This window comes from Hemiscyllium ocellatum, chromosome 36, assembly GCF_020745735.1.
Source record: "Hemiscyllium ocellatum isolate sHemOce1 chromosome 36, sHemOce1.pat.X.cur, whole genome shotgun sequence".
In the NCBI taxonomy this organism is placed as follows: domain Eukaryota; kingdom Metazoa; phylum Chordata; class Chondrichthyes; order Orectolobiformes; family Hemiscylliidae; genus Hemiscyllium; species Hemiscyllium ocellatum.
The window spans coordinates 42,814,265-42,834,359 of NC_083436.1; the positions used below are offsets into that span (position 1 = coordinate 42,814,265).

Consider the following 20,095-nt stretch of genomic DNA (forward strand, 5'->3'; position numbering starts at 1 on the left):
TTCTAGAATGAGAACGTAAGAGAAGTTTGAGACCAGGTGGAATAATGATCACATTTTTTAAAAAGGGGAAAAAATGGACTATTACAAGCTATTTTCCCAGTAAAATTAATCATTTCAGCAGTGACATTAGTAACTTTGCTGGACTAGTAACCTGAAGGTCCACGTTAATGAGCTGGGAACATGGATTCAAATCCCATCAGGACAGATGGTGAAGCTTGAATTCAGTTAAAAAAATGCAGGTCTAATAGTGAATGTGTAACCACAAGTGCCAATTGTTGTAAAAATCTGTCTCTTTCATTAATGTCCTTTCCAGAAGAAAATCTACCACTCTTCCCCAGGCTGGCCTACATGTGACTCCAGACCCACAGCAATGTGGTTAACTCTTAACTGCCCTGTGAGCCATCAGGGTTGGGCAATAAATGTTGGCCAAAGGGGTGATGCCCATATCCCACTAACAATGGGAGACCTATATATGTTTTCACAATTCAAGAGGGAGGAGAATGATCCTTCTCGAATACTAGTTAGTGGCATTGTGCTAGTGATCAGCAATGATCTAATTGAATGGCAGAACAGGCTGGAAAGGCTGAATGGATAATGTGAGGACTGCAGATGCTGGAGACCAGAGTCGAGAGAGGAAAAGGACAGCAGGTCAGGCAGCATCTGAGGAGCAGGAGAGTCAACGTTTCGGGCAAGAGCCCTTCATCAGGAAAGGCTGAATGTTATGATGTTACTGAAGGTAATAAATCAAGGTCATAGGATCTCTGGGGTTGCACTCTCTCCTGTGAACCAAAGGGTAAATCTCATTTCAGAGACTTGAGCACATAAGCGAGACTGATACTTGCATCAGAATACCAAGGGAGTGCTGCACTCACAGAAATGCCATCTTTCTGATGAGACTTTATCTGGTCATTAGTTTACTGTTTTTGGGAGCTTGCTGTGAACAGTCAAGTTATTTTCCCTGGGGTGAGGAAGTCCGAAACTAGAGGGCATAGGTCTAGGGTGAGAGGGGAAAAATTTAGAAAGGACCTGAGGAGCAACTTTTTAACGCAGAGGGTGGTGTATGTATGAAATGTCCTGCCAGAGGAAGTAGTGGTAGCTGGTATAAATACAACATTTTAAAGGCACCTGGATGGGTATATGAATAGGAAGACTTGAGAGACTAGTTTATTTTAGGAAATCTGATGAGGATGGGCGAATTGGGCTGAAAGGCCAATTTCCAGACCATGTAAATAATATGATTCTACTGAATCAGATTTTTGTTTTAAAAATCAACAAGAGTTCCATTCTCTCTGTTACTCTCTGTATATGAATAGGAAGGGTTTAGAGGGATATGGGCTAAGTGCTGGCAAATGGGACATGATTAATTTGGTTGGCATGGAAAGTTGCGCCAAAGGGTCTGTTTAGGTGCTGTACATTTCTATGACTTTATAATACTACAGTACGATGTTTGAATCACAGTTTGTCGTAAATCTTGTTTTCCCATTAGTTCTGACAATGCATTGAGAAATGAATCACCAACAGCCCGAAATAGAGCATGGCAAGCACCTCACTACTCCCTCGGAAATAACACACCTCGTCCTGGAAATACCAACTGTAAACAGGCTATTCCCGCTGACCATTTCTTTTACAGCCGGAACAACCCTCATCCCAAAAGGGTGTATCATATTAGAGGTAAGCAATTACGCAGATACCTGTTCTAATACAGTGATTCTAAATTGTCAAACGTTTTCAATAGAGTAGATAGCAAGAAACTGTGTGGGGGTCACTAATCAGTGGGCACTGATTTAATGCGATTAATTACACCATCACACTGGAGTTGGGGATCTGGGACTTGCTGCCTGAAAGGCTAGTGGAAGCAGCTTTGATTGTAACTTTCAAAAGGGGAAATTGGTTAAATTCTTAAAGAGGAGAAAATGGTCAAGGTATTCGGGAAAGAGCGAGAAGGACTGAGACTGGTTTTTCAAAGCATGCTAAGCCAAATGGGATCTTACTGTGCTGTATGGTTCTATGCAATGGATTCTTTCATTCTTAGAGAAAAGACTGGAAAAGTGAATGGAGAGTGGTGTCCAAAATCAGTAGGAATCAAGATAGAAACAATAGGGAGAAATTGTTCCCATTGGTGGAAGGGTTGATAACCAGAAGACATTGATTTGACTGGAGGAGGTGATAATCTAGTGGGTTAATATGACTAGATTATTAGTCATATAGGCCAACTCATTTTCTGAGGCCCTGGGTCCAAATCCCACCATGGCATGTTTTGGAATTTGAATTTGAACTCAAATTTAATAAAAGTCTGGATTTAAGTGACTAATAATGACTATTGTCGATTGTTGGAAAAAGCCACCTGGTTCACTAAATGCCCTTTAGAAACTGCCATCCTTACCCAGTCTGGTCTACATGTGACTCCAGACCCATAGCAAAGTGGTTGACCACTAACTGCCCTCTGAGCAATTAGCTGCAGTAACGCCATCCAGTGAATGCATAAATAAATTGCTGATGAATGAAGAAACTGGAGGGAAAGGAAGGGTTTTTACAATGTGAATGGTTAGATTTTGCAAATGCATTGCCTGAAAATGTGGAGGAAGCACATTTCTGTTGTGCATTTACAAAGGAAATTCCATAATTTTCTGAATAGAAAAGAAATTTCAGGGCCAGGGTGAAGATGTAGGTGAGTGGGCCTAGATGAGTTGCATTTGTATGGAGTCAGTGCAGAAACAGTGTGCTGAATAGTTTCCTTATGTGCTACAGATACTCTGTGAATCTATGATACTACAGTCCTTTCATGTCTGTTAGGTGGATCCAACTGTCACTGATACATTCTCACAGCACAGGCCTGGGAGTATTATCTGGTCATTACAATTCCTCATCCACCCTTGTAACAATGCATCCCACTGAAAAGTGAGTGAGATTCTATCCAGGGCTAATTCGCTCAACCATTTCCTCTTCCCATTGACCCCTGGAAGGGAAAAATTGCGCCCTCAGTGTTAGTTAAATGGATCTCCAGTGTCCTTCCATTAGTGTCAGCTCATCGACCAAGATCCTTTATGATTAATATACTTTGGTTTGGTGATGTCGATCATTGACTACAGTGGAATCCTGTAACCCGAGAGTACTCAGATACAGCCAACTTCAAATGAGATGAACTAGATAAATAAATATAGAAGAGATTTGGTAGGGTAAACAGAGTGAAGATGTTTCCACCTGTCCAAACTAGAGGCTATAAACATAAGATTCCTCATCCAAGGAGCAGCAAGCATGTAGAGGTTGTTCATATAAGGAGTGGTTGATGTGAATCATTTGGTGAAAGTGGATCAATGTGGATGAGGAATTGCAATGCCATGAGAATGAGATGAAGAGGGGTAGGTTGAGGCTCATGTCGATCATAAATGCTGGCATTGCTCAATTAGGTTGGGCCTGTTTCTGTGTTGAAAGTCCATACAATTCTATGTACAGGTGCCGAGTCACAATACTTCACCATGATGTGGTGTAGGGTGGGCTTGATAGATGAGCTGGTCCTTCCCTGCCTGAAAACGTATTATATTCATGTAAGATTACTTCACAACTATATCTTCATACCTTGACTTCTGTCCTTAGTGTTACAATAGATTTTTCAGCTAGACTATTATTACCACCTAAAATGTAAGTTCCGAGACCCACTGAGGTGACTCCGCTGACTGTGTTGCAGGTCTGAATGATGCACCTGTCTGTAAGGTGGATGATTTTGTTGCATGTAGCAAAGAACCATCCAAACCACCAACACCAAAACAAGAGTACATCAAACCAATGCGGCCAATCACTGCGAATATTCCTATAACCGCTCCTCATCCAGCACATATCATCACAGGAGTACCACAACCACCTTGTAAAGATGAAGCACAACCTGATATCGGCTTATTATGTAAGTATTAGTGGATATATTTACACATGTTTATTTCCAGTTTAATTCAAGGGGTGGAACAAATACTTAAGTAGGAACAAGATGCTCTTCTTACAGACTGTAGGTAGAAGGAAACTGTCCCAGTGGACTTGTTCAGTAACTCAGAACCTCAGAGTCCAGCAAGACCCTATTTCATGATTTATATTATCACATGTACTAACAGTGAAAACTATGGCTTTGCGTGCTAAGCAGACAAACCATACCTTACAGGGGTACAAAGCTGGAAAATGTGTTGCTGGAAAAGCGCAGCAGGTCAGGCAGCATCCGAGGAGAAGGAGAATCGACATTTCGAGCATAAGCCCTGCCCGAAACGTCGATTCTCCTGCTCCTCGGATGCTGCCTGACCTGCTGCGCTTTTCCAGCAACACATTTTTCAGCTCTGATCTCCAGCATCTGCAGTCCTCACTTTCTCTTACATGGGTACAGCAGGATAATAGAACAGAATATAGAATATAGTGTTGCAGCTACAGAGAAGGTGCAGAGAAAGATCAACTGTAATATATGAGAAGTTCAAATTATAATTAGAATTAGATTTTATTGTCACATGTACTCGAGTACTGGAATACAGGGGTATAATGAAAAGTATACAAAGCCACCATTCCCAGCGCCAACTTGGTTACAAAAACTAGAATTAAAATGCAACAGCAGAAATAAAAGAAACAGAGCAAAAAGGAGAGAAAAAACATCCAGATATAAAGAAAGAAAGAAGTCTGACAAGAGCAGGGAAGAAGCTAATCTTGAATGTGTTGGTATATATTTTAAACTTTTACATCTTCTGCTGAATGGAAGAAGGTGGAAGAGAATATAACCAGGATGGGAAGGGACTTGGATTATGTTGGCTGCTTTCCCAAGGCAGCAAGAAGCATAGGTGGAGCCCAAATCCAAATTTTTAGCAGTATTCCTGATGGGAAGGTCTCAGACAAAGGGATATAACCTTCAAATCAGAGTTTAGGCATTGAGGTCAGGCAAGAAATTAGGAAGAATATCTTCAAGCAAAGGGTGGTACATTGCAGTGTGAAACTCTCACCCACTGAAGGTAGCAACACAATTAATAATTTAAAATTGAAAATGTAGGCAAGACTATTACAAAGTAAAGAACAAAGACAATATTCCACTTTGTTTCTTTGTAGTGTTTGTAACAAAACAGTTTTAAACAAGATTTGGAGATGCCGGTGTTGGACTGGGGTGTACAAAGTTAAAAATCACACAACACCAGGTTATAGTCCAACAGATTTAATTGGAAGCACACTAGCTTTCGGAGCGACGCTCCTTCGTCAGGTGATAGTGGAGGGCTCAATTGTAACACAGAATTTATAGCAAAAATTTGCAGTGTGATGTAACTGAAATTATACATTGAAAAATTGATTGTCTGTTAAGCCTTTCATCTGTTAGAATACAGTGATAGTTTCACTTCTTTCATGTGTAAATCACAAAACCCTTCTTTTTAAATTTGCATTCTCGGGTTAGCTGCTAACAATGGTGATAGCTAGACAATATGTTGACGGTGTTAGCCCCCCCATGTTCTCTGTATATGACCTGATGTTTAGATTGATTCTAATCTAATAAATGAGATAACAGTGTTTTACATAAATTCCTGCATGTTTTGAGCTCAGAGTTCTACATGAATGTATGCAGTTTTTGAGCAAAGTGCAATGTAACTCTGCAATATAAATTCACCACACAAAATATATGTGTGCATGTGGGTCTTTGTCCGTGTGTGTCTGTCTGTCTGGGGTGGGGGTTGTGAGTGTGAGAAAGTGTGTGTGTGTGTGTGTGTGTGTGTGTGTGTAGTGGGTGCAGAGTGTCTTAATTCTGCGAGGGGATGCATGTGTGAGCATGGGAGTGTGTGAGTCTATAAGGGTGTGTGTGGGGGTGTCTGTGTGTACCTGTGTCCGTGTGTATGTGAGAGTGTGTGTGTGTAGGAATATCTGTGTGTGTGTATAGTGCAGTGGGGTCACCTGTGATGTGACATGATCCCAAGGTCCCAGTTGAGGCCCTCCCTATGGGTACCGAACTTAGCTATCAGCCTCTGCTTGACCACTTTCCTCTGCTGCCTGTCCCAAAGTCCACCTTGGAGGATGGTCACCCGAAGGTCCGAGGCTGAATGTCCTGGACCACTGAAGTGTTCCCCAACTGGGAGGGAACCCTCCTGTCTGTTGATTGTTGTGCAGTGCCCATTCATCTGTTGTCGTAGCCTTTCCTCGGTTTCCCCAATGTACCAAGCCTCTGGGCATCATTGCCTGCAACGTATAAGATAGACAACGTTGGCTGAGTCACATGAGTACCTGCCATGTACAAGGCGGGAGGTGTTCCCACGCATAATAGTGGTATCTATGTCCATACTCTGACACATCTTGCAGTGTGCACCGTGACAGGCAACTCCATACAACCACTTAAATTCTGTGTTACGATCGAGCCCTTCACAATCACCTGATGAAGGAGCGTCGCTCCAAAAGCTAGTCCTTCCAAATAAACCTGTTGGACTAGAATCTGGTGTTGTGTGATTTTTAAATTTTAAACAAGTTTGATTTTGATGGTAAAATGTTTTAAAATCCATGCCTATCACTCAGAAAATAAAAGTCAAAAATAAACTTGTGAAGGTAATTTTTTTAATCACTGAGAAATTGTTGAGTGAATTTTATAATGATTAAACTGAATTATAAATTGGAACATTTAAGTATTGAATTAAATCACAGGGGATGAAATTGAGGGCTTAAAGGATCAAATATAGCAGAAAGACATAAAATAAAAACAATATTATTAAGGTTACTATGATGTTCAATTGTTTTGTGTTCGATTATGCCAGTCTGGCAATTGATCTATGCTCATTGTGATTGATTAATCAAGACTGGGTATGGACTCAGAGGAAAAAGTACAGCAACACAACAGAAGCTAATAACAGCTGAAGTATAGTGCTGACATTGTAAAACATTTTATAAAACTCAGTATATAAAGATCCAACATATTTTGAATTAATGCCATCTCTAAATTGCTTTAAGGAAAATTGAAAACATTGAATGTACAGCAGTTAGCATAAAATAGAATAGAAATCTTCCTGGTTTAATGCATGTTGCGTTTCAATGTGTGACGTGTTAAATGTCAAGTAAGTGCCCAGTCCAGATGAAACTGAAAATAGTTTAAGTGCAAATTGGACCAAACTAATTCTTTAGTTGGAGACCATGACTACCTTTGCTGTTTTGTACAGACTCCCAAGCTTGGCGAGATGAACTGAGGGACCTAACAGCGAGGGTAGAATTCACTCCAGAACAAACTTCAGAAGCAAAAGAGGTGATGAGTCATCTAACATCAATCTGATGAATATAAAGCTGGTAAAAAAAATCTATGGATGCTTCATGAGGAACAGCAATGGGGCCAGAGGGATGGCACAGCTCAATGTATTCCTTTCTCCAGGAAGTTTTCCCCAGGGTGGGTTCCCTGTGGCACAGGCTGTTGTGACAGGCACTTTAATTGAGGTATTTGTAAATACTGGACTGTATGTGGCAACACAGTTCTACAGGGGGCATGTGTGCTGTGCCAGGGGTCTAGCAATGGCTTGGCATTGACAGGTACGTTGGAGTTTGCTGTCAATGTCACTCTCACCAAACCATAAAGCTGCAGTGGCTCAGGCACATCAAATGTAGAAGGAAATCCTGCTATACACTGAGGTAATCAAACCTTAGAAGCCTTTCAAAAGATCATCCCATTAAAGGTGCCCACCGGATTTCGCATTGCTTTAACAATGCCCAACTCCCCTAGTGGAATTGACAGCTATCCAGTCCTATAGGTGCCCCCTTTCTGTCCCCTGCCTGTCTCTGGGTTCCAATCCCTGCCTACATTGGGTGGGAATTGTGACAGTGACTTGGTAATTGTGCACCTCCTGCAAGATCCCAATGCAGGCTACAGGATGCAAGATACTTCCCACATGAGCAGGCTTGGAACCTGAGAACTTTAGAAGTAGAGAAGATATGTAACTCCACAACTTCTGCAAATTTCAAAAGAAAAGGAGTCACACTGGACTCAAAACATTAACACTGTTTCTCTCTCCACAGATGATGCCAGACCTGCTGAGTTTATCTACCAACTTCTCTCTGTCGGTCTTAGGCTTCTCATTATGGTAGCCATTTTGAAAAAAAAGAAAAGTAATTTTAACCAAAGGTGTCAGATAGAGGTTGCCAAGCTGCCAGGGGTTGTCCAAGATTGATCAGCAGGGCAATGGTGTAGGCACAAATCATTAGAAAAACCATCAGATTATGTTAATTCTAATCAAAATTCTTTGACCGGTCTTATTAGTTAAGACAGGACATTGGAGATGGGACTATTTGACTGATGTTGGGAATTGCTAATCAGGAAATGCAGAGTCTCTTTGTTCTGACTGAGTGTAGGAAGGCAGGGGAGTGGATGACTATTAGTGGCAGAGGGACAGTGAAGCAGGGCAGTGGAAGATAGGAGATCACGTGATAAGAGTCTCCAGGAATCAATCCCACCAGAATTGGCAACGCAAGTGTCTAAAGTGGGAATGTTCCATTCACTTTTCATTTGAGAACAGCAAGTAAGATTGTTTCCCCAAAACATTTTTAAAAAATTAAAAATTAGGCTAAGAATTATTTTACATTTCACAAATTAGGTTCTAGTTTTCAATTTGAACTATTTAGTTTCGCTGTTATAATTCATTTGGCCATGTGCTATGCCCCTATGGTGCCCTGTCCATTATATTCTCCCACTCAAGAGCTCCTGGGATTCCTGGTGCCAGCCTTGTGCCCGATCTAGTGCTGACACTCTGCAACTGCCCCTGTTTTATTTACTCTGGGTGCTCTAGAGAATGGTTGGCACCTTGCTATCCCAGTGGGGACCTGCAGGCACTGCTGTACAGGGCAAGTGTGCACCCACAGTCCATGGCGCGTGCCCTGAGATGCTGGTGACTAATGAAGGGTCTGGAGGAGTGAGCTGGAGTCTCCAGGCACTGATGATCTTGTCTCGCTGCTCAAAGGTTGTTTGGGAAAATGGGACTTTAAGTTCTTGATGGCTAGAAACTCCTCACTGTCAATTCCAGGCAGTTTTCCTGGCTTTCTTGCCAATGCCTATGTTGTTTATTGCTTGGGAAGATTCTGCCCAATGACTCGATGGAAACCAAATTGATGGCAGGGCCTAAAGGGTTAAATCCTGAGGTTCAATTGCATTAATTTGGGTGCTGCACCAATGAGTTTAGAAAGTTAAGGGGAGAACTAAATGTGTGTTTAGTCATGTGGTTAATATAGAGAAATATTCAGCCATGATTGAATGGTGGAGCAGAGCTGATGGGCTGAATGGCCTAATTTCTGTTCCAATGTCTTATGGTCTTAAACGGTTATCAAGGGGACCTAATGTTAAAATTAGAGTCAAATGGCTCAGTGAAATCAGGAAGCATATTTTGTTACACAAACTGAGAGAAAGTGTGGACTGCAGATGCTGGAGATCAGAGTTGAAGAGTGTGGTGCTGGAAAAGCACAGCAGTTCAGGCAGCATCCGAGAAGCAGGAGAATCAACATTTCAGGCATTAGCCCATCATCAGGAATGAGGTTTGTGGGCCAAGGGGCTGAGACATAAATAGGAGGGGGTTGAGCTGGGGGGATGGTAGCTGGGAATGCAATAGGGAGATGAATGTGGGAGTGATGGTGATAGGTCAGAGAGGAGGGTGGAGTGGATAGGTGGGAAGGAAGATGAACGGGTAGGATTGTTCAAGTGGGCGGTGCCGAGTTGGAAGGTTGGGACTGGGATAAGGTGGGGGGAGGGTAAATGAGGAAACTGGTGAAATCTACAATGATCCCATGTGGTTGGAAGGTACCAAAGTGGAAGATGAGGCATTCTTCCTCTAGCCATTGGGTGGTTAGGACTTGGTGATGGAGGAGGCCCAGGACTTGCATGTTCTTGCGAGTGGGAGGAGGGGTTGATCAGTGCAGGAGTTCCAGAGATGTTCTCTGAAACAATACACAAACTGAGGTGTAAAAATTGAATTCTGTTCCTGAAAAATGCCACAAAGCTGAATAAAATCTATTTTTCTTAGGTAAGGGCATCAAGAGAGCAATCCCTGGCAAACTTTTCATGTTATTAAGGGAGGGGAGAGAGAAATGCTTGGAGAATATCGAATGAGGGAACATAGTCCAAATATTAGAACCAGACATTTCTGGAGCCAAGTTAGGCAACACATCTGTGGTACAATGAGAAAGGCAAATGGGGCAAGTTAACCTTTATTGCAAGAGTACAGGAGCAAAACACGTTTTGCTTCAACTGTGGCAAAGATTGGTGAGAGTGCACAGGGAATATTGTCTGGAGTCTGTCCTCTTGCCTGATGAAAATAAAGATGCCATAGAGGGAGTGCAGTGGATGTTCCCCAGTCAGATTCTTGGGATGGTGGGACTGTCCCATAAGGCTCTCTTTCCACTGCTGTTAAACTCTATCACTATGTTGATGATTCCAATGTTTTCACGCCCAATGATAATGACTTGGTATATATCATGACGTAACATGTGCAAGAGACTGTGTTGAAAAGATGGAATTGCCTGTACCAGTGACAGCTGTATTTACAGAGAATAGGGTTCTGCACAGTGCTGGAAATGTAAGAGTTGCAGAATCAGACAGCAGGTAGGTGAAGGGGAAATATCACAGACCGGAGGCAAGGACAGTAATCTCTCCAACGTGCGGAGAACATCCCAAGCTACAAGTCTCATAGTAATACAAACTAACATCTACAACATAAAAGGTGGGAGAGGTTCAAAACTCTCTTCTGGGCAAGCACACTTACTGCCAGTACAGCTACTCATTGTGAGTCTGAGATTGATAGATTCCTGTCACAAAAAGTATAAAGATGTATGAGGGAAATTGAGCGTACGGAGTTCATTCTCAATTCGCTATAATTACATTGAATGATGAAATTGGAGTCATAGAGCAAATGGCCTCTTGCTGTCCTGGTGTTACTAATATGAATTAAATGTGGATAAAAGGCTTCAGGTTCCAAATTGGCCATGAACTAATTGAATGGTAGGAATTGGTACTGCTCCAATGTTCCGAATCATAGCACGAAAGATGGCACGAATAAATAGAGGGAACTCTCAATGTGGAGAACATGTCAATGAATGTTTATTTTCTGCTGGAATAAGGGATAGAAAACCTAATGTTTCTGTAATATTCTGAAACTAGGGTATTACTGGATTGTGATTGAATCCATGCAACCTTCAGATTCAAGCTGATACACTGTTTTCTAAAATGTGTTCTCTTTAAATAGGAGGAGAATGCAAAATGGGCAACCCAGTCTCCTGCAGAGAGGGGGATTTTGTGCACTTCTCCAATAAGACCTAAATCTAGGCCTGCTTCCAGATTGGGTTCACGTGCTGGGGCCAGTGAATGCACTAGACCCACCGTGACAGTGGCTGAACGTGAAGTTCTTGTGAGTAACTGCAGGAATTGTAATGTAGCATATCTGTTAAGGCTTGCTATCCCACAGTTCCTCCCAAACCTGCTACCAAGGGAGCAGATATACGGGGATACCACCAGCTCCCAAGTTTCCCTCCATTCCTGATTTATCCCCATTCCTTCAGTCTTGCTGGGTTGAAGTCTGGAAATTCCCTCCCTGACGTCATTGTGGGTCAACCTACAGCACATGGACGACTGCATTTCAAGAAGGCAGTTCACTCCCTCCCTCTCAAGGGGAACGAGGGATTTGGGCAATAAATGCTGGCCAAGCCAGCAATATCCATGTATCACAACTGAAGAATAATTTCAATCAACTGCATCTTTATAACATAATATTTCAGCGAGTTGCATTCTAGCCTCTGGGTCAAAAGATTATGGATTCAAATACAACACTCCTGAAACTTGATGACATAATCCAGGCTGAGACCCTCCCTGTGCAGAAGTGACTGATTACTATACTATCAAAAAAAAATTTTTGGAATGAAGGCCTGTTACCTTCAATGTGTCACAGATTGGTGCTGGGTCCACTTTTTAGATTAGATTATCTACAGTCTGGAAACAGGCCCTTCGGCCCAGCAAGTCCATACCGACCCTCTGAAGAGTAACCCACCCAGACTCACCCCTGACAATGGGCAATTTAGTATGACCAATTCACCTAACCTGCACATCTTTGGATTGTGGGAGAAAACCCACGCAGACATGGGGAGAATGTGCAAACTCCACACAGTCAGTCACCCAAGGCAGGAATTGAACCTGGGTCCCTGGTGCTGTCAGGCAGCAGTGCTAACCACTGAGCCACCTTGCCGCTCCAAAGAAGCTGCATTGGCCAGGAAACGAACCCAGGCTCATTTATATAAATTATTTGGATAAGAATATAGGAGGCATGGTTGGTAAGTTTGCAGAATTGGTGATATAGTGGACAGAGAAGAAGATTATCTGAGATTACAAAGAGATCTTGATTATTTAGGTCAATGGGTTGAGGAGAGGGTACAGAAAAGGATTACCAGGATATTACCTGGTATGAGGGATTTTAACTACGATAAAAGAATGGATAAACTGGGTTTGTCTTCACTGGAATGCAGGGGGTTGAGGGATGACCTGGTAGAAGTTTATGAGATTGTGAATGGAGTGGAAAGTATGAGGCTTTTTCCCAGGGTGGAAGGGTCAATTACTAGGGGGCACAGGTTCGAGACGCGGGGCGTGACATTTAAAAGAGATGTACAACGCAAGTTATTCACACAAAGGGTGGTGAGTGCCTGGAACGTGCTGGCAGAGCAGCTGGTGAGAGCAGATATAATATCAGCATTCAAGAAACACTTGGATGAATACATAAATAGGAAGGGAATGGATGTAGGTTTGCTTGATGAGCTGGAAGGTTCATTTCCAGACGTTTCGTTACCCTACTAGGTAACATCTTCAGTGGGCCTCAGGCGAAGCAATGCTGAACATTCCTGCTTTCTATTCATTTATTTGGGTTTCTTTGGGTTGGTGATGTTATTCCCTGTGGTGAAGTCATTTCCTGTTTCTTTTTCTCAGGGAGTGGTTGATAGGGTCTAACTCGATGTGTTAGGGAATAGAGGGATGCAGATCCTGTGAGTGAAGACTATTTTCGCATGGAAGGGCAAAATGTGTAGGCACAGGCTTGGAGGGCGAAAGGGCCTGTTCCTGCGCTGTATAGTTCTTTGTTCTTTGAGTGGCAGATGAAGTTTAATTTGGATAAATGTGAAGTATTGCATTTTGGGAAAACAAATAGGGCAGGACTTATACGATTAAAAGAAGAGCCATGGGGAGTTTTGTAGAACTGAGAGACCTAGGGGTTTAGGTACATAATTTTTTGAAGTTTGCATCACATATAGATATGGTGGTTAAGAATGCATTTAGCATGCTTACCTTCATTGCTCAGATCTTTGAGTAGAGGGGTTGGGACGTTGTGTTGAGGTTATATATGACCTTGGTGAGGCCTCTTCTGGAGTACTATGTCCAGTTCTGGTTACCCTGTTATAGGAAGGATACTATTAAGCTGGAGAGAATTCAGAAGATATTTACCAGGATGTTGCTGGGAATGGAAGGCTTGAGTTATAAGATGAGGCTGGATAAGCTGAGACTTTTTTCATTGGAGCACAGAAGGTTGAGGGGTGACCTTATAGAGGTCTATAAAATCATGAAAGGTACAGATAAAGTGAATGGCATGTGTCTTTGCCCTATGGTCAAAATTAGAGGGCATATGTTTAAGGTGAGAGGAGAAAGATTTTTAAAAATCACAAGGAGCAACTTTTTTTACATAGAGTAGTTTATGTGTGGATTGAACTGGCAGAGGAAGTGGTGGATGCAGGTACAGTTACAATTTTAAAAGACATTTAGATAAGAACATGAATAAGAAATGTTTGGAGAAAAATGGGCCAAATGTAGGCAGATGAAACTAGTTTAATTTGGGAATATAGTTGGCATGGACTGGTTGAAGCAAAGGGTATGTTTCCTTGCTGTATGACTGTATAACGTCTTACAGTTGAGACACTAATCCAAAACTCTGTCCGCCTCACAGTAGATCTGAAAATATTATACGATGCCAGTTGTTGTTATAACTTAGAGCATCACCAGTTTAGCCTGCACCGTCAGTGTGCAGTCAAATGAAATATTTGGAACAAGCACATATCATACTTGAACCATTAGCTTCTTCATCCTACATCAACATGAACACTGTTATATTAAAAGTAACCAAGATTTCCAAATTCCAGTGACCAATAAATATCCTGCTTACCACCTGGTCTTTGTCTATAAGACTACAGAGCAGAAGTTGGCCACTCAGTCTATCATGTCTCCTCTACCATTCAATGAGATCATGGCCAATCTGATAATCCTCAACTCCTCTTTCCTATGCTTTCCCCACAACTCTTAATTCCCTACCTGAGTAAAATTCTGTCTGTCTCAGCCTTAAACATACTTAATAACTTAGTGTCAACAGTCCTCTGTGATAAAGAACTTCACAACTACCCTCTGATGGAAAAAACATACCTTATCTATGTATTTACACATGCAACACCTTATTCTGCATGTAATGCTTTTTAGTCCTGGACTCTCCCATAAACAAGCTTTCCCCATCTACTTCGTCAAGTCCCCTCCACTTTATTTCCCTGTTCACTTTTGGAATTATAAAAGCAATTCTAGGTGTTTGCATTAACTACCCATAAGATGGGTGATGATGTGAGTTACTGTCATAGACTCATAGACATATTATGGTGCAGAGGGGGCCCATTTGACCCATCAGGTCCATGGAGGCTCTCTGTAGAGCAATCCCTCATTGCCATTTTCTCAGTTTTTTTCCTGTAGCTCTGCAAGATTATTTTCCTCAAGTGTCCCTCTAATTTCCTATTGAAATTATTGGTCATCTCCACACCCAACACCTACATAGGCAATGAGGACCAGGTCTTCACAACTCACTGCATAAAAATGTTCTTCCTCAGCTCCCCCTATGTCTTTTGCAGAAAACTTGCAAACCTATTCCCCAGTACTTGTCCCATCAGTCAACAAAAACAGCTTTTTTTTCTGATCAACTTGTGCCTTTGTTGTAATCTTGTTCACCTCCATCAAATGTTCCCTCAATCTCCTTCATTCCAAGGGCATGCACCCAACATTCTGCAGCCTATACCTAGAGCTAAAATCCCTCATCCTGGGAACCATTCTGGTTAATCTCCTCTGCAGTCTCTCAATGACCTTCACATCCTTCCTCATGTATTGTCACTAGAATTGAATGCCATCCTCTAGATGTGCCCAAATTAGAGATCCATAAAGGTCCTGCAAAACTTTACTGAATATAATTCTCTGAATTAGGATTGGAAAGGAGAAATGCAAGGGGAAATGTAGATGTTGAAGAAGAAGAACAAAACACCTCTGGTCTGGGTATATGGTCATTGAAAACTGTGATGCCAGTTGTCATGGATTCACTTTCTCCCACTGCATCTTATTGTTATTGTCCTGTCCCCAGTATCTTCCTACCAATCAAAGAACCTTTTACAAGTTTTCTCACAGGATGTGGGTATCACTGGGGAGACCAACATTTGTGGCCCATCCCTAAATGCCCCTGAACTGGATGTTTTGTTAGATCATTTCAGTGGGCGGATAAGAGTCAACCACATTGCTATAGGTTTGGAATCATGTATACGTTAGATCAGGTGAGGATGGCAGATTTCCATTCCCAAAGGACATGAGATAATTAATGTCCAACTTGTGGACGACTATATGAATGTAAACTGTACACTTTTTCTTGTTAGAGTTAGTGTCAATGAAGCAATGATCCACACTATTTAACTAAATCTTTGCATTGTACTGTCCTTCATGTAGGTCCTGGAACTACTGTCACAGATCTTACAAACTGATTCACTCCAAGCTGTACAGCAGTGGTTACTCATAACAGGACAAAAAGGTTAGTGAAGCAGTCCCGATTAGCATATAGCATAACCTTCTCAACTCCTTACATTTTAGTGGGATTTTGCTTTATATAAATTGGCTACCATGCTTTCAATGAGGTTGCTTTGAAAAACACCTTTCTATCTCCAGTTCAGGTGACCTTACTAACAGTTTCGTTCACCTTCCAGCTGACCCAAGATGCTACACAAAATTCAGGACAATGTACACAAGGGTTATTTTACAGTTCCTAACTTTCAATGTAATATTACAACCTCTGTAGAGACCAATGACTTGATGAATGAGATTTGAACTTTGAATTGGTAGATCAAAGCATAACCAGCAAGATTTTACATTTTAAAAGCTTTAACGGCTGAAAGCATCACTGGCTTAAACTTTGTTTCTTACTTTAGATATCTTTTATTTTCAGAAATGTTCTCCTTTTTGTACTGTGTAGTCTCCACAATCTCTATGGAATTACAGCCCTTACAGCAAATATTCCACAATTGTTTCCAGTTTCCAATGGGTTCTTTTAGTCATACAGAATGGACACAGATTCTCCAACCCAACCCATCCAAGCTGACCAGGATTCCCAAACTGAACTAGTCTCATTTGCCTGCGTTTGGCTCAAATCCTTCTAAATCATTCGACAGATTGCATACAATCTGTTCTGATATAATGAGATAGGATCGTACAGAAACTGAACTATGTTTTAAGAAAATTGTGTAATAGCAGTACCATTTAAACCAATGGGGCCGGAATCATGTTATAGTCAATACAGGTAAGGAAAGTTTACATTCTACAATTACTGGTCTAAATGCTTCAATCGCGTTATAGCCAATTTGCGTTGAAGTAACGCACATTATAGCAGAACCGACTGTATTGTAAATGGAGCTTACTGTAGAATGAGGTATTTTAGCATAAACCCATCTACTCATCGGGATAAAACATCATGTGAGCAAGGGATAACAGCAAAACGCTGGAGATCTGAAACAAAAACTCAGAATGCTGGAGAAACTAAGACGGTCTGGCAACATCCTTGGAGAAAGAATCAGAGTTAATGTTTCGGATCCATTTATTACAACGGACATGATGAGCCAAATGGTCTCATTCTACACCATAACACTTATATGATCTACTGAGTAGCAGCCTCGAGGACCATCTTTGGGCACTTTGCCACAGTTTTCTCAGAATTCTTTAAATCTAGCAGCAGCAGCAAAACCTTTGCTGATGACTCTTCATCCACCTGACCATGCCTAGACAAATCCGGACTCCGTAGAAGACGGCAGGCTGTGTCTTATCAATTTGAGACCCTCTCCGTCCCGCATCTGGCTATAGTAGCTCACAAAGCCAAGCAGCTTCATTTCTCTGCTGCCCTACAGAACATCCTGTCTGTGGTATTGATTAGGGAAGCTTGTAACCTGATCTTAAAAATGGTTACATCAAACATATTAACCCTGCCATTTCATTTGTCCTTCACTCCACCCTAGCACATCTTGACACCAAGAACAGCTATGTAAGAATCCTACTCATTGGCTACAGTTCAGCCTTCAACACTATTATCCCCTCAAGACTGATTACTAAACTTAGTGATCTTGGACTAAGCCCCACTCTCTGCAATTGGATACTTGGTTTCCTGACCCATAGGCCACAATCAGTTAAGATTGGGGACAATATTTCATCCTCACTAACACTCAACACTGGAGACTCCCAGGAGTGTGTACTCAGCCCCCTACTGTACTCACTGTATACCCATGACTGCATCACCAAATACCAGACTAATGCCATTTACAAGTTCGCTGATGACACTACCGTAGTCTGTTGAATCTCAGATGGCGACGAAACATACTACAGACGGGAGGTGCAAGACCTAGAAAAATGATGCATTGAGAACAACTTAGCTCTCAATGTCAGCAAAACCAAGTAGCTCATTTGCAACTTTCAGTGGCATGTTACTCATGTCCCCTACACATTAACAGCACAGAGGTGGAACGAGTGGAGACTGTCAAGCTCCTGGGAGTGATCATCAACAACAAGCTTTCTTGGACACTTCATATGGACGCACTGATTACAAAGGCCCAACAATGTCTCTTCTTCCTTAGGCAGCTGAGAAGATTTGGCCTAATGGCAAATATCCTTGCCACCTTTTATAGGTACGACATTGAGAGCATTCTGTCTGGGTGTATCATTACCTGGTATGGCAACTGTACCATTCAAGATCGGAGACAATTACAGCGAGTGGTGAACTCGGCCCGGACAATCACAAAGGCCAACCTCCCATCTATTGAATCCATCTACCAGGCCCACTGTCAAGGAAAGGCCACTAGCATTCTCAAAGATCCATCCCACTCTGGAAATGTTTTTCTACAACCTCTACCATCGGGAAGAAGGTACAGAAACCTGAACACACACCAGCTGATTCTGAAACAATTTCTACCCTACTGTTGTTAGAATACTGAATGGACTTTCAAACACTTAGTATTCGCCTGTACCTGTGTTTTTGTTTTGCTGTTGTTTACCATTTATTTACTTATTGATGCTATTTGACTATATGATCTGCCTGTATTGCTCGCAAGACAAAGCTTTTCACTGTGCCTCGGTATATCTGACAACAAATTCAATTCAGGTGGAAATGTCAATGCGATTTTTTTGCCCCTCCTACTTCTTTCGTATTTAAAAGCAAATGGGCAATTTTATTGCTTAGCCTGCTACCAATGACACTTTTCTAGGACTTTTGGAGCTACAGAGTCTCCTTACAGCAAATCAAGAGAGTGCTGCCACTGTCTCTAATATAAATACCGTGCCCGTTTATTCTCAGTGAGACATTCCAAGTCTTCTGTTGACCCAAAACAGTCAGTCCTCTCCCTGCCCTGATTTACTGTCAGGCGGAGTTCAGAACAGATCACACTGGCTCCCTTCATTTCCCCTAAATTTAAAGGTACACTCCCCATATAAACCACACAATCATAACAAACATGCAACTTTGATAGTTCTTCTGATTTCCTGCTGTAACATTGATTGATTGAAGGTGGATGGATAGGGTTAAGGTTGGAAAAATTGGGCTGCAGAAATGCCTTACTGTCCATAGGTTTGAATTATTTCTCTTATTTCAACATGTTTCTTGGCTCTTTGCCTTCCCCTGATAAACCCCCTCATCCAGTCCTGAAGTTTCTCCCTTTCCCGACATGTGATAGGACACTCTCCATTTACCTAGATGAGTACCAATCACTCAGAACAAAGCAAAGCCTTGTCCCACCAATTTTAGCCATCTGGCCCTGAACTCTGGAGTTCCCTTCCCATCTCCCTTTGTCTCTTATGAGATGCTACAAACAAAACTACCTCCTGGACCAGGAATTTTGACACTCAGCCTAATACTTCCTTCTTTGGCTTAGTATAAATGTTTTGTCTGATTAAATTCCTGCTTTGGACATTTTACTAGGTTCTAATTACATGTCCTTGAGTATCCCATTTTAGTCATTCCATCATTAGTGGTCATGCCTCAAGTTGCCTAGATCATAAACCTTGAACTCTTTTTTTTTCCTTATCTTCTTTAATATTCTTTATCTCTCCTTTATTTAAGATGGTTCTTAAAATATCCCTCTCTTTAATCAAGATTTTGTCTTTGTATTAGCTTAGAGTGTGGTGCCTAATTTGGTCCCTTTATTAAGTGCTTTGGGGTGTCTCATGATGCTAAAGGTACCTAGTTGCTCCTTTTCCTTTAAGTTTCTTGATCCCCATAGATTTCAAGACCATTGTTAGTTAAAGTTTGGCTAAAACGTCAGGGATCATTTATTTGCCAGTTTAGTTTCCCCTCAACCTGTGTTTCACTATGCTTTAGACAAAGACATGGTGTTGGATTTGCTTCGAATGGCTGTGGCTAATATGAAGTTCAATAGTTCGAATGCTTCAACCTGTTCCACTGGAAAAGATAATTCAACTTCTCAACAGCCAGCCGAAGAAACAGAAGTGGATATATTCCGAGCACAGTCTGCATGTGAGAGGCGCCGTGCCAGGTCTGATTTAAAAATTCTGATTTCTTTGGGATATGTAATTAATATTTTGAATTTTAATGCAAAAGACATTTGCTGTAGTTTTCCATTTAGAGTCATAGAAACGTACAGCATGGAAACAGACCCTTCGGTCCAACACGTCCACGCCAACCAGATATCTCAATCTAATCTAGTCCCACCTGCCAGCACCCAGCCCATATCCCTCCAAACCCTTCATATTCGTATGTCCATCCAAATGCCTCTTAAATGGAGCAATTGTACCTGCCTCCACCACTTCCTCTGGCAGCTCATTCCAGACACA

The 20,095-nt window shown here is 41.8% G+C and overlaps 1 protein-coding gene across 1 annotated transcript in view; it reads right to left on the reverse strand.

The window, feature by feature from the left end:
* Positions 1–6,078: 6,078 nt before the first annotated feature.
* The window catches only part of LOC132833385 (tRNA methyltransferase 10 homolog A-like), a 33,381-nt gene continuing 19,364 nt past the window's right edge, over positions 6,079–20,095 (reverse strand). The window contains exon 8 of the mRNA XM_060851619.1: positions 6,079–6,177. Coding sequence (XP_060707602.1) covers positions 6,116–6,177 — 62 coding nt within the window. The 3' untranslated portion in view covers positions 6,079–6,115. The remainder of the gene's footprint in view (positions 6,178–20,095) is intronic.